General features: G+C 39.9%; 2 protein-coding genes across 3 annotated transcripts in view; one reads left to right on the forward strand and one right to left on the reverse strand.

The window, feature by feature from the left end:
• The window catches only part of ENY2 (ENY2 transcription and export complex 2 subunit), a 745,084-nt gene that overhangs the window by 49,351 nt on the left and 679,621 nt on the right, over positions 1–16,112 (forward strand). The window lies entirely within an intron of this gene.
• Positions 1–16,112, reverse strand: part of SYBU (syntabulin) — a 43,056-nt gene that overhangs the window by 14,577 nt on the left and 12,367 nt on the right. For both annotated transcript variants that reach the window (XM_052704416.1, XM_052704415.1), the window contains exon 3: positions 15,546–15,743. In XM_052704416.1, the coding sequence (XP_052560376.1) occupies positions 15,546–15,743 (198 nt within the window). The remainder of the gene's footprint in view (positions 1–15,545; positions 15,744–16,112) is intronic.

Below are 16,112 nucleotides of genomic sequence, written 5' to 3' on the forward strand. Positions count from 1 at the left end.
TCAGCTGAAAGCTTTTGCACAGTCACCCTCAGTGTCAGGCATATGGTTTTTGTTCTGATGTAAACAAAACATTTTAAACCAGTTTGACATGTTTTCAGTAGGGAAGAGACAAACGCTGGAATAAGAAACATATCTTGGGAGGTAACAAACCTAAACAACTCTGCAGTCCCAAAGATACAAAGCAAAATTCATCAAACAATTATCAAATGTTTACCAAAACATGCACATTGAAATGATTGCAAAAATAAATTGAGTTCAAATGTCATTCACTGCAAAGAGCAGTAAAACCCTACCCCATGTATTGATTGGTTGCCTAAACAATCATCTTTATACTAATAAAGCTGAGTTAGTTCTGCAGGCAATACATCTCCAATCATGACTGCTGTTGTGGCGTTTTTTTCCCCAGCAGCACTCACCACTGAGTAGTACTAATTACAGACATGAAGCAGGTGCTTTTGAGCTTATTAATCCTTCAGTGTTTGTGGCCACACTGTGTTCTTCTAGTTCCACCAAAGAGTTACAGCCTGATGAGTTCCCAGATTCAGAAAGCTAACAGCTTAGAATTACTTGAAGAATATCAGAAGTGAGGAACAGGAAACTTAAAATGAAATGCTTCGATGTGTAAGAAAGATAAGGTTCATAAAAGTAAAAAAAAAAAAAAAAAAAAAAGAAGCAATATCTGCAGAATTTTCATTTTCCATTAAATACTTGTTACACAATGGAACCATAAAGTAAGTTTTTTTTTTTTTAGGTTCCATTAAGGTTGACACATTTCAAAGTCCTCGGGAAAGCAATCTTGCAGCAAGTGGAGACCAGATTGATGAAAGGGCACCAGATTCCCAGCTCCAGCAGGGGATTTTTCAGAACGGCCTTGTTTCTATCTGCCACCTACCCTGGAAATATCTTCTGCCAGTGAATCTGTTCCAGCCATCAAAGCCTCTTAGATCTGCTTTCCAGGTATGCCTAGAAGTGGGTCAGCTGCAAAAGCACTCAACAGCTCAATACCTGGCTCAGGAATACCATGGTTCCCTGTGTCTGAGGTGAGTGTTTCACAGTACACCAAACACACCAGAGTCCCTGTGAAAGTGATCCTAGGAAAGCTCACTTCTGCTGTTTACTTCAGTGGGCAAAGGACTCAACTGGGATCTGTAGGGCCAGACTCAGCTTTGAACTTGGTTGTACCTTTCCCCACTCCATCACTAGAGGCACACACTGCATCCAGCAGACCTGGATGGAGATGTAATGTCCAGCCCTATTTATGACATCTGTCTTCAATATCCCTCTTCACCTCCCCGGTTCAGTCTCCAGAAGGAGAACCAACTCAATTCATGCATGAATGTGCACCATTTCCATCAAAGCCTTCCGCAGGATATCACAGATATATTACACACCTGGAACAGATGTGAGAAAATTAAATTCTACAACCTAAAGTTTTGGGGAAGGATGGGTAACCTCTATTCACTCTCCCAGCTATGCTAGTTTTTATTTTTCTTTTTGTTCTGGTACATTCTTTTTGAATAGTGACCGGATATACATTTCTTCTTTCTCCTAGGCTCTTCTTCAGCTCAGTATAATAACTTGAACGAGAACAAAAACACAATGAAGACATCTGAAACACGACTTCACCAGGATTTGCTTAAACAGGCCAAGTTTAAGCAAACACCACTGCTATCTGCAAAGACTTGTTTACCTGCTTCTGGATGAGTTTCCACCTCTGAGCCCTGTAACCACCAGCTAATCTGATGTCTTTATACCAAAGTGAAACTATGCAAGTGAGATTTGCAGGACTAAAGTAAAGACGTTCCCTTAACTCTCCATGCCTACTTATAAATACAGATATACAAACATAAGGAATATATAGACATGTTCACTCAACACCACTCAGAAAGTATTAAAAGCAGTCACCAGGATGCAAACAGAAATGTTTAAGGGAGTAATGCAATTACCAAAACACAAAGTTCAGAGAACACTGAAACTACTTACGATTTGATTTCAAACATGGCCAAATGAGGCAAATCAGGATTTCCCATTTTTTGTTTGAAATGATGCTTTAAATTTGAAAATGGTCACATTTCTTTCTTCTTTTAAAGCAAGTTAAAATCATTAAAATATTTCCCAAACATTCTAGACATTCAGATTGAATATCATCTTTGTTCACTCAGAAGCAAAGGTTTTGTTTAATGTTCTGACAGGGCAGCAAACCCCAGAAAGACAGAAACCTTAGTGTTGGAAGGGATTCTTAAAGATCACCTAGTTGAACTCCCTGCAATGAACATTCGGAGAGAAGGATATTATGAGGCATAATGTCAAAACCCTTACTGAAGTCAGGACAGATTACATCAGCGGCTCATCCCCTGTCCACTGATACAGCTACATTATCATAAAAAGCAACAAGGTTGGTTGGGCAGTGTCCTTGCTGAAACCATGCTGATTATTCCATATAGCATCCCTCTCTTCCACAGATCTTAGCATAGTTTCCATGATGATCTGCTCCATGATCTCCCTGGCACAGAGGTGAGGCAGACAGGTCAGTAGTTCCTTCCTTTCTACCCTTCTTAAAAATTGGAGCTATATTGCCTTTTTCCAGTAATTAGGAACTTCACCTGACTGCCATGACTTTTCAAATATCAAGAGTGGCTTGGCAACTACGTCAGCCAATTCCCTCAGGTCTCTGGGATGCATCTCTTTGGGACCCATAGTCTAATATATGTTCAGGATCCTCAGGCGGTTGTAAACCTGATCTTCGCTTACAGTAGGAGGAGCATCACTCCCTCCATTCCCACCTTCTGAACAGTCCGTTTGAGGGCTGTGTGTAGAGCAGTTGCTAGTGAAGACTGAGGCAAAAAAGTTACTGAGTACCTTAGCCCTGTCCTTGTTACCAGCCTACAGGGGTACACCCTCCTGGATTTTGCTCTTCTGACTTATGAACCTGTAGAAGCCCTTCTTATCCTCCTTTGCACCTCTTGTCAAGTCCAGTTCCGACTGGGCCTTGGCCTTACCGACCCCATCCCTACACAACTGCACAGCATCTCGGCACTCCTTCCAGGCTACCCGTCCCTGCTTCTACTGCCTGTGCATTTTCTTCTTGTTCTCTGGTTTGACCAGCAGGTCCTGGTTCAGCCTTGCCAATCTCTTGCTTTCATTTCCTGACTTCCTACACCTGCGGATGGAGAGCTCTTGTGCCCTAAGGAAAGCTTCCTTAATTACTGGCCATCTCTGCTCCACTCCCTTGTCCTCCGAGACAGACTCCCAAGGAGTTTCGTTGATTAACTCCCTGAAGAGTTAGAAGTTCTCTTTCCTAAAATTAAGCTTACTGATTTTACTCTCTGCCTGTCTGATACTCCTCAAGAGCATGAACTCCACTGTCACTACAGCCCAGGCAGCCTCTAGTCCTGATGTCACCAACCAATTTCCTCTGAATTGTGAGCAATAGGTCCAGCACTGCATCTCTCCTGGTGGGACTGTCTATTACATGGCTCTGGAATTTATTTATTTATTTATCTATACATTCCAGGACTCTCCTGGATTGCCTACAGCTTGCCATGGTACTTCTCCAGCAGATGTCAAAGTGGTGGAAGTTCCCCAAAAGGATAAGAGCCAGCAGACATGACATTTCCTATAGTTGAAGGAAGAAAGCTTTATCCACAGGCTCTGCTTGATCAGATGGCCTGTAGTAGAGACAAATCACAAGGCTCCCTTTGTTGCCTCAGTCTCTAACTCTCACCCATAGGCTTTTGATCTGCTCATGGCCATTCTTCAGGGACGGCTCTTCACAATCCATTCCTCCCTTGATGTAAAGGGCAATGCCTCCTCCCTTTCCCCCTCGCCTGTCCCCTCTGAACAGCTTGCAGCCATCAATAGCCACATTCTGGTTGTGGGAGTCATCCCACAAGGTTTCAATGATGAAATTTATTTGCATAGCTCCACTTTGAACATAATAAGATGTCAGACTGAAAAGAAATAGTGGAGGTACAGGAAAATAAAAAGGGAAATAATCCATCAATTTTTGAATAAACATTGCTCAGAAAACAGTTTAAATCCCAGGATTCTCATTATAAAGGCATTAATAACCTGGAGGAATTCCAAAGAAGGTCAACAATAGTGATAATAGGATTACGGGGCACTGTTTATGAAGGCAGATTAAGGAAATGCAATTTGTATATTCAAAGATAAAATGAAATACTGGCAACAGTGCTTATGAAGGGAGGACAAATACAGCTGGAAAACTGTAAAGAAAACAAGGTAGCAGCAACATAGGATTCTGTCTGTGATGCATGTTATTTCACAAATAGTGACTTCAAATAAATATCGTGGGAGCTGTGCATATCAAAGTTTAGCTGGAATATAGTCAGAATACTTAGTATAACAGAGGAACTAGAAAGCTATTCTAAACATTGACATCAATACTATTGATTGAAATTTAAAAGCAGAGCATGAAAAAAAAATCTCCTAAGGGAAGAATTTATAATGACTTCTTTCTTATGCATGGTATTACATTCTGTGGAGGTGAAGCAGGCTGAAAGCCACAATAAACAGCCAGAAGGAGTAGAAAATTTGCTGCAGTAAATATGCTAATTGCAAACTGTGTTCAAGCTTGACCTCAAACATATTTTAAAAGAAATACTTTAGAGTGTGTAGTGTACGTAGCATCAGTATATCTTTTTTTCATTTCTGGATTATCAAAAGAGTGAAAAAACCTGCCTGATTAAAGGCTATAGCCATCTTCCACAAATTTCTTATTCTAAGAACTGTTTCCAGACACAGAAGCATGTCCCAAGACCTGTAACTCTATCAAAAGGCATCTGGAGATAAAAGATGGATTGGCTAGCACAGGTCTTCATATATCCAGCAGCTCAGACCTTCCACAGACAGACAGAAAATTCAAGAGCCAGCTGTAGTGTATGCTACAGTGAGAATCTCCCTTTGAAGGAGGATGCCCCACTTTACCTAAATCTAGAGTGATACTGGGATAATTAATGGGCCAGAGAAAGAGAAAGGAGTTATGGCTTGCCTGCTGGGAACTCAGCTTCAAATTCCCAATAAAATAGTTACTAAATTATCCAAAGTAGAACAGCTTTCCTGGGAAAAGCCTGTACATGTCTTCACCTTTCCTTGCAGTCTGGTGTTACAGCCCTCTTCTTTTATGTACTCAAGTCCATTCTTCCAAAGATGCACAAACAGATCTAAAGTTTCTTCTCCCTTCACTCAACCAAGTAAAGGGTTCTCCAGTCTTTTTTTTCCTTTTGGTAGAAAGAACTTAGCAGGTCAGTCCGGTTGGAGGCCTGTAGCTAGTGGTATTCCCTAGGGACTGGTATGAGGTCCAGTCTTGTTTAACATCTTCATCAATGTCCTGGATGAAGGGATAGAGTGCACCCTCAGCAAGTTTACAGATCTGGGAGATCTGGGAGAGCTGACACACCAGTACAGATTAGGAGCAGACTTGCTGAAGAGGAGTTCTGCAGAGAAGGATCCGGGTTTCCTGGTGGACAACAGGTTGGCTATCAGTGTGCCTGTGGGGCCAAGAAGGCCAATGGTGTCCTGGGGTCCATAAAAATAGCACAGCCAACAAGTCAAAGGGAGGTGATCCTCCTCCTCTCTTCTGTCCTTTTGGCTACTTTTGGAGTTGTGCCCACTTCTGAACTCCTCAGTTCAAAAAAGACAAGGGAACTTTTAGATAAAGTCGAGTCTATTTAGGCTGGAGAAGAACTAGAGGGGACCTCAGCAATATTTAAAGGGGGATGTCAAGAGGATGGGGATCTTTTAAGTTGTGCCCAGTGCCAGGATAAGGGGCAATGGGCACAAAAGGAACACAAGAAGTTCCTTATGTACATGAAGAAAAACTTCTTTACTTTGAAGTTGGCAGGGCACTGGAACTGGCTGCCCAGAAGGTTGTGGAGTCTCTTTCTCTGGAGATACTCAAAACCTGCCTGCATGCTTTCCTGTGTGACTTGTTGCAGGGAACTTGCTTTAGCAGGAGGGCTGGACTACATGGATTTCCAGAGGTCCCTTCCAAACCGAGCAATTCTGTAAACTATCTAACTGTGAAAGATTTGTGCCCAGTACCCTTAGTTGCTGCTGGTCTGTGACATCAGCCCACAGTTAGTCTTTACTTGCTATTTCTTCTTCTGATGGGATATTTCTTCTTTTTTAGATACTCCATTTTCACCATTGCATCGGGGCTCTTGGTAGAACCTGAGTATCTTCTGAACAACGAGAAATACACATCTTGAGAGTTCATGACACAACCACTCATCTCTCCTAAGTAACATCTAAATGATGTTTTTAGAAGAGGAAGATTGTAAAATTTGTAATGCAGAACTAAAAAATTGTTTCTCTAGGTCACTTAAATTGGAACATGTAGATTTAAATTGAAAAATATGAAATATTTTGAAGTCAAAACACTTTATCCATCTACTACTTTGCTTATTCTCATTTGAAAGAAATACCATTTGAACATGTTTATCATGCCAATACATTTGTTTAAATCAAAACTATAAATCTAATCTACATACAGTTGCAAACTAAAAATGACAGTGATATGATAACAGTTGTCCTTTTTGCTCAAAAGAGTATACTTTGATTATATTCCAGTATTATCTATCAGATGTTATAGGGCACTTTTTTCACTTCAGTGTAATTTAGTTAGCCCACATCCTAAAAATGCTTCATTTCTGCTGACAAATGAAATTCACAGTGCAAAATGAGATACAGAATCTTCCTGAATAACGCTAGAGACCTGAGGCAGTGGTCGTCAGAAATAGGACAGGGAGTGCCTAAGCTCTGCAGAGATGATCAGAAGAGCGGATGCATCTAATTGGTCTTAGCGACCTACACTGAATAGCCATGAGCTTCCAAGTGTGATCTCGGTCACTAAATTCTTCTGCAGCCAAATGCCTATGACTGTCTTTCCCTACTGTTAGAAAAAAAAAAAAAAAAGAAAAAAGAAAAAAAAAAAAAAAAAGAGAGAGAGAGGAAAGATTGTACTTGGTTCCAATAAGAGCTAATGGCAGAGTTGTCAGAGATCTCAATTAGAACAGAGGAGACGTGGGTGGGATTAATCTGACGAAAATACCTCTAACGTATTCACCTTTGTCTGAGCCAACCTAGGTCCCATTTTTAGTCAGTGAAGAGTCAGTACAATCATTGATTTTAAAGCACTATTTATCTTATCCTAAAGTAAGTACTTGTGTTTGGTCACAAAGACAGCACACTAGATTCACTGATCTTATAGATTATTTCTTTTTTATCACTAAAGAGGACCTTAGTCAACCTGGGCATACAAAGACAATGACAACTATGTTAGAGATACAGAACTGATGTCAGACAAATTACAGTCCATCATTCTAACCACTGTGGCTCAAGATCATTAATTCATCCCCCTCACCTCACCAAACCACTTCTACAACCACCAGAAAAAGAGCAAATGACAGATTCAGCTCTTAAAGCTGTTCCATTTCCTATATTCAACTGGCCCAGACACTGGATCAGAGATTCAGTACTCATCTACAGCCCAGAGCTTCTAAAAGTAACCAAAGGAGATGCATGAACTGAAATCTCCCCTTTTCTGAATCACAGATGTTCAGAGATTTATGCAAGACAGAGGAGCTCCAACAGGATCTGTCACCCCCATGGGATGACCTGCTGGTTCAACTGAAAGACCATTCCAAAAATGTAGTGGTGAGAGTTTTGAAACAAGCAGGGACAGGCGATGAAGACCCTACTGCACCCACAGCTACCACACACAAAATCTTGGCAGGCAGTCACCTCTCCTTGCTTAGCTCTAGGATATGAGACATCAGGGTAGTGCAGGCTTGAACCAGAACATGGCATTTGGCTTTTGAAAGCAGAGATGTGTATTTTAATCTTCCTGTGAAGTCTGCTTAGGTCCTGTTGTATCCATGGAGACGGAGTCTTTAATAACTCCCTGTGCTAGCAGGTCAAGTAAGCAAATCTACACAGCTCCATAGCAACAGACGAGAAATTAAAGTGGATCCCATCAGTAAAATATGCAGAAGGGCTCTGTGCATACAGAATGATTATCTGGAAATGCTTTTATTTTAAAAATCAGCAGTAGCTACCTTGTGCAAGCTCAACATGAGATGCTAGAAGTCTAAAGGAAAGCAGAAGTAAATGAGAAAAAGGAATATGGCCAGAGTCTACCACAACTGCTTCTGTTAGATTCTATGTCAGAAAAGATTTTAAAAACTTTATTGTCCCAAATAACACTATGAAATACATATACAAAAAACTGAGAAGGGTGAAATTAAAGTTCTATAGCAAATAAACGTTGTGCACCATCAGATCTGAATGTGATGGTTACACAGTCTACTCTCAGACACGAACAAAAGCAATGCAATCAAAGCACACACACAGTTCTGAGAAAGATGACGTAAGCTTCCTCCACTTTATTGCCAAGGTGATGTTTTACAAAGTAGATAAAAAGCCCTCCAGAAGCACAAGTAATTGACCACTGTATATCATTTCTTTACTAAATACTGAGCCACTTAAAAATCTAATGCTCAAGTTAAAGTCATCCTCATCAGGTTTAATTTACTCAGGGAAACCAAGCTTTTGCTCTTCTTCTTCTCGCTTCTGCACACTCTAGAGAATTTATGTTTTATACTTATAAGCACAGCCACATCAAGTGATTGTTATTAAATCAAACACTTTATGAAGAAAGAAGAAGAAACTAGTATATGGACAACTTATGGCCATAGGCAAGATGCTCCACCAATTTATTATCAGAGAGAGAGAAATTACAGTGAGGCCACTCTCAACATGGAAGTGAAAGCACAACTCAGAACAATGAATCTCTTTGCATGACACAGGATCTATTCCAGTTAGTACTGTCAATCTGTTTTTGTATTCTGTACCTTTGTTCCTGAACAATAGGGACAACGGTTCTATTACTTTCCCACTGCTTACAGAAGTTCAGTACTGAAAATGAACAAAACCCATGCATATACAAAATAAGATGTTGTTGGACAAATGCATCAGTGAAACATGCTTTTCTAGTATTTTTTTATTCTTCCCAAGATGAAACATAGGAAAAGTCCTATCATTATACTCTTCTGCAATCAGAAAGGTGGAGCTCTTTAGGATGAAGCTTATTTCCAGAACTGCCTCTAAGAAAAACCTCTCAGTGAACTCATACACCAACTAATCTGTTTTAAAGATGAAGCACATATTGGATTATTACTATTATCCTATCTTATTACACTGAAATGAGCAAGAGGGCTGACAAAAGATCTGTAAAATTGTTCAGCCAGATCTCAGCAATATAATCTAAATCAGACCTTTTCTGTTCTGTTTTTAAAACAACAGAAGTGACTCTGCTTTTAGAATACATACAGATATGGAAGTAGAGTACCAATATGGATAAACTTAATTTTAGTATACAATCTCTCACTAGCATATGCTTGCACAGTTTTACCTCAAGAGTAAGTTCCTGGACATTTAGTGTGCTGCGAATCTAATGCTCACACACCAAAGATCACAAAAAGATCAGCAGGAAGAGCATGATGCTTTAGCAGTTAGACCTGCACTTCCTGTTTCATCTGTTTAAGTTATTTAGATCTAACCGTTATGCTTCCAAATGCTACAAGCCCTATTATCCCTAGTCTCCTTTGTGTTAACTGTGATCAGCTCTAATGCCAAATAAAGAAGCATCTGCACCTACTCAGCACTCACGACAAACTTAGGGCCAATAGGTGGAGCCTTCTCCACCTGCCCTTCTAAAAATCGTAACAGTTCTCTGAGATTAATCCATTCAGATTGAGACAGCCTGCCCAAAGGCTCCTCTCTTTATGACCTGACAAATCTACCAGGAAGAAGCAGAGAAGATCATAATGGAAATGCTGAATTCAATGTTACTTCAAATGCTACTTCTAATGGCTAAAAGTTAAATAACATTTTGAATTGAACAATGATTGCTAGAATTACTTTATGTATCTTTTATGTCTATGAACTCACTGTAAGCAAAGTGGCAGTACACAGAAATTAAATATAGGACAGAAAAAGCACAAGCTGTGCCTTGCAACTACTTAGCAACAGATCTGTGTGATGAACTGTTTAAAGGAGAAAAAAAAAAAAAGAAACAAAAAAGTCCCTGGATAACGCAGACTCACAGAATCACTGGGATTTGAAGAGACCTCTGGAGATCCAGCTCTCAAGATCCACCTTGTGAGCCCCACTCATGTTTAGCTGGAACAGGCTGCCCAGAACTGTGTCCTGCTGGGTTTTGAACATCTTCATGGATAGTCACCACGCAGTATCCTGGGGCAACCTGTACTGCATTTGAGCGGCGTCACAGGAAAAAAAGTGTTTCCTTGTGTTCAGATTGAATTCCACATTTTTTAATTTGTGCTCAATGTCCACTGTTCTACAAAGGTAGGTGTTCTGAGTGGTAGCAGCCTCTGCGTCTCTCCCATTAATTTAAACAGAACAAAGTTTCAATACTTACCTAATTCTAACCCAAAGTGCTACCAGTTTAGCCAGAGCCAGCAATAGATGGACAAATATTTTACCAACAGTGAAAGAGAATAATTTTTTTGTAGCTTTTTGCTACCTGGTGTGGTTTTACTGAAACGAGCTGTGAGTGATGAACAGTCAGCCTTTACAAGGCTTGGGCACTGACCCTAACTGCTGCTCACCTAGGACCCGTTTCATGCAGTTATGCATACATCACAGAATGGCTTGGATTGGAAGGGACCTATAAAGGTGCAAAAGGGACAAGGGTGGGAAAATCTCCATGTTTTATAAGTCTTAATAATTTAAACTTCAGTAACTCAATCAGTTCTCAGGGACAACTCCAACCACAGCTCATTCAGTAAGCTGGACCCAGGCTGCCCATGGCATCAGAGGTAAGAAGGCAATGATCAGACTTTTGTCAAAAAAGCTGAACACATTCTTAAGTTATGATGCTCATGGACATTGAAATTCAAGCACAGCTTTGTGTTATTTTAAACATATAAGACTTGAAAAAGTTATTGACAATCCTTGCTCAAGATTCCTTTCCTTATCCATATATTTCTGTTAGTTTATCGTGACTTTCCAACTTACAGGACCAGATTTTGAATCCTCGCACTAAGTATTTTTACAGAAGGCAAAAAAATGAGATGAGAAAGACTGTCATCTTGATCTAGACATGAGGTGCAGGAATTCAGGATGGATCCTCCAAAGAAGCAGCAGCACAGGAGGGTGAATACTTAGAAATGTCCATGCTGCTGTTTATTTACTTACAGAAGCTGCAGGATACAGCACAATATTGTGACGCAGAATTAGGACTAGTGTTAATTAGACTTACTGAGTCTTATTGCAGAGCAGTTTCCTGTAGTGCATTTTCTGTTGCTTTTATTACTGCAAAAACAAATCACACCCCCAAAGAGGGAATAAGTTCTGAAATTTTGAAATTAAAAGGCTTCTAACACAATCCTGGAAAGGACTGTAAGTATCTTCCCTAATGTAACTGTCTTCTCCATTCCTTCCTGGGAAACAGCCACAGATTTTAAGCTAAATTTACCTATAATACTGCTGTGGTTTACATTTAATGCACAGTAGAAACATTATCAACAGATGCATAACATTTGTATGCTTATAAATCTTCCAAAGGTTAGCAAGATGTAGCGATAATGTATTCCAGGATTAAGTATGGTTCATTATGCAAACAACATAAATTATGAAGGACATCCAAATCTTGTTTGATAATACTTCAAGAACAGAGTATGACTGAGATTCTTAGGCTGTTAGAGAAAAGAAACCAATGTCATATTTCATAATTTGAAGTGTAGAAAAGAGAGATTAAGTGATACTGCTAGCATAAAAGAAAAGCACTGGAGTTTGGGAACAGCCTAAAAAAGTCCCAAGGGTTCATTCGCAGTGCTATCCCACTCTGACATTTCCTGAATTATCTAAATATTTGTGTGAGTGTTACTTCTGAAATTCAGCATGTTCCAAGAAGACAATCCTGGAAAACAATAAATTTTCTGCAAAACAATATGCATTTTGAAGGTGTACACTGAAGTGCTCACACAAAAAATGTAGCACAGGACACAGTCCATAAAAGTTATAGGTAGACTGGATTTTTGAATCTTACATCTGGCTCCTGCTGTGTAGTCATTACTGCTACACAGTCTTTATCACAAGGCATTCTAGATAAATTACTGCATAGAGATTATTTTCATAAATCAGAAAGGACTCATGGTAGAGATAAAGATATTATGCACAACTCTTTTTGCACTGAAATCCAAGGGATCCAGCTGTGTATAGAACTGTATGTACAACAAGGATATACTGCTGCTACTCTCCTCCCACATCCATTTCCTTTCTACTATTCCCCTGTTGCTCCCTGCAAGTTTTGCTATAAGACAATGCCTTCTCTTTGTACAAGGGCCATATCTTCCAGGTCACCAGAAATTCATGCACAAAAATGTCAAGGGAATGGACTAGATCCACTTGAAACCAAGAGACAGCAATGGGAACCATTTCCTGCCTGAAGAGCTTTGATGGATCCCAGGAGCAACAATCTGGAGCTCTAGAGACCAGTTTCCAAACTTACAGGTTAATGAGCACAGAAGCACTGATGCCTACTCTACCTGTATGAACAAACCACATTTTAAGAGAAAGCTACAAAGACAACAAGTTAAAGCCACAAATGAATGGATGAGGATCATTGTATGTCTGTCTTACCCCAAAATAACATTAAAAGCAGTCAAATAAGCAGTACACTAATGAAACAAGTTGATTTTGAATCCTTTTTATTTTTTCACCCTAAGTGAATTAAAACTCTACTCAGGTTGCTTTTGCCCTTTTAGCCTTTCAACTGACATTTGTACAACCTTACTGATGTTTCTACTATTACAAAAATTTAACTGAAACTGCTCAGGTAACTCAAAAAATGTAGCGAGAGTAGAGGTACAGACAAATATGAATGTGTGTGCAGAGAAGAGCAATAAAGCAGGAGAAAGCAGAGGAAAATGTGACTTACAAGGAGTGACTGAGGGAATTGTGGTTGGTCTGTAAAAAAGAAGGCTGAGAGACCTCCTTGCTCTCTACAAGTGCCTGAAAGAAGACTAGCAAGGAGAGTGCTGGTCTCTTTTCTTAGGTGACAAATAATAAGATGCAAGCAAATGGTCTCAAGCTGCCCTGGGTGGGTTTAGATTGGACATTTGGCAGAATTTATTTGTGGAGAGAGTGGTCAAGCATTGAAACACGCTGCTCAGGCAAGTGATGTAGTCCCCATCCCAGGAGGTATCTAAGTGACGTGTGAAGCAGCACTAGGGGATACAGTTTAGTGATATTGCTTAGCAGGTCACACCGATGGTTGGACTTCACAATCTTGGTCTTCTCCAACCTAGATGATTCTATGTTTCTATGATAAGCCTAATATTGGAAAGGAACTGTCTGAAAAGTAAATATTGTTAAATACCTAGACTAAATCAGTTGAAAGATCTGAAATCACAGAACCACAAAATCATTAATGTTGGAAAGACCTCTAAGATCATCTAGTTCAACCACCAACCCATGCCTGTGACCACTGCAGTTCATATCACTCATATTCACAAACACCTATTATTTTCTTGAAAACCTCCAGAACATTGACTCCACCACCACCCAGGGCAGCCTGTTCCAATGCCTCACCACTCACTACATAGAAGAGACATTTCCTAAAATCCAACCAGAGTCTCCACTGATGCAACTTAAGGCCATCATCTCTTGTCCTATTGCTAGCCACCTAGGAGAAGAGGCTGATCCCGACCTCACTACAACTTCCCTTCTGGGAGTTGTAGAGAACAATACAGTCTCCCCTGAGCTTCCTCACTTCCAGACTAAACAATCCCAGTTCCTTCATCCACTCTTCACAAGATTCGTGCTCCAGTCCCCTCATCAGCACTGTTGCCCTTCTCTGGAAATGCTCCAGTGCCTCAACCTCTTTCTTGTAGTAAGGAGCCTAAAACTGAGCACAGCACTTGAGGTGCAGCCCCACAAATGCCAAGTATAGAGGGATGATCACTTCCCTGCTCCTGTTGGCTACACTATTTCTGATATAAGCCAGTATTCTCAGACACCTGGGCACACTGCAGGCTCATGTTCAGCTGACTGTCCACTAACTCCCCCAGATCCTTTTCCTCTGTCCATCAAGCAAAATGAAGGCTACTACTGACAACTAATGGAAAAGTGTAATAAATTACCATTGCCATTTAACAATTGAAAACAGTGAAGTCATTTACTGAAACTCATGCATAATTTGTCCATGTGCAGAGGACTCTTCATAGAATAAACTTCAAAACTTCTTTATATGCATTTTCTTAAGCTATGTCTGCAAGGATATACAAAATGGTTTTGAGAGCCATGTTTGCAGATTTGACTGATGTTTACAATATTCTCCACATTCTACCTGCATCAAATTCCTTGATTTTAATGAAATAAGAAACAAATCTTAAAAAAATATATATATATAATCTAGCATCATTATGCAAACTAATGAGAGACTGAGAACACACAAGTAATACAGGAGCTATGAAATGATTCGAAGAACTTTGCAAGGATAGCGGTAAGTCAGACTTAATCAGACCTTTCAAGCCAGTGAAGAGTTTTTGTAACTGATTCTCTGCTATTTCTGACCTCAGAAATATAGCTCTGGAAAATCTGAGATGACTCCTCATGAAAATGTCTAAAATGCTTCTAGAGGTAAAGTAACTCTGGAAACAATATAGCCATGAAGTATCTGAGCTCATAAACCATGTCAGTTCTGCAGCTGGCTCTGCACAGAGTCAAAACACCCTGTCTCCCAGATTAATTAAATAACTGTGAAAATATCCTGGCCATTTGTAATCAAGAGCTAAAGGCAGAAATATCCTGACAATCTGCAATCAAGAGCTGTCTGTATGTGATTCACAGATACATTTTATATCTACTCATTAAAACTACAGCAGCCCATGACACACCAGGACATTTAGTCTTGGATGCGTGACAAGCAGGTGCTGATTTAATTGGTGGTCCAAGGTGGCCCATTAGCTTGAGGCAATGGGAGACAAGCTCTTCATTCAGACAATGCACCATGCAGTTACATCTGCATAACTCGTGTATGCACTCTACCCATTATCCTGTCTTGATTTGACATGCTGTATCCCATGAGCTATTGCAGCCTGATGGCATAAACTTTAGGCAGGGTCTAACCATCAATCTAACACTAGAGGACTACAATTTGTTGTTTTGATAGCAAGATTAATTTATCTTTGGCCAGTGAACTATGTGTACAATTACCATGAAATAGGATAAAATACATTTCAGTTGTTATTTGACATCACCACCCAGCCTCATAAAAGAAAGTGAAGACATCAATTAATTACATTTCCAAGCTAATACTTGCAGTGTTTTCAAACCTTGCAGGTGGTTCCATAGAAAGAACCTAATTATCCTTTTTATTTACTATCAACATTAGCTGTATCACAGGCAGCACAATACAAAGCATCTGGACACCTGTAGATGTAATTGTCAATTAGAGAGTGTAATTACTTAAACGAAAGGAACTATGTTATACTCACCGGGCTTTACAAGGCTTGTCTTTGTATCCTTCTTATACCGAGCCAGCTGTGAGTTTCCTTCATTCATTGTTCCTGCACTGAATTTCTTCCTGGAGAAGTCTCCATCACTACCGGTGCAAAAACTGATTGGGCTGTGTCCAGCATCAGAAGGAGTCTTAACTGGAGATACTGACTGGCTACTAGGACAGCCAGTGTCATCTGAAAAGGGAAAACATCAAACTTTCTAACTAGTAAGTACAGAAGTTAGCAGAATATACATATATTATATGTAGCCTATACATATATATATATATATATAGGCTACAACTATTTACAGTCTTACAGGACACATCTCAATTTGGCTCTGAAACCTGGCAAGTGCCTACTATTTTCTCCCATTCGTGATTAAGTTTCCAACACCTTATGGTGGGCTTAAATGATGAGTGCTTGTTTCGTATGTCTAACAAAGGTAAAATTGGGGGCTGCACAATAACAATTCGTACTGAAGAAAAGCTCTTTTGAATTAGCGATGTTAGAGGATGCTATGGCATTGACAAATGTGCACAAGGCACGAGATTGGATCATGTC

The sequence above is a fragment of the Tympanuchus pallidicinctus genome, unplaced genomic scaffold, assembly GCF_026119805.1.
Source record: "Tympanuchus pallidicinctus isolate F22 unplaced genomic scaffold, pur_lepc_1.0 scaffold5, whole genome shotgun sequence".
In the NCBI taxonomy this organism is placed as follows: domain Eukaryota; kingdom Metazoa; phylum Chordata; class Aves; order Galliformes; family Phasianidae; genus Tympanuchus; species Tympanuchus pallidicinctus.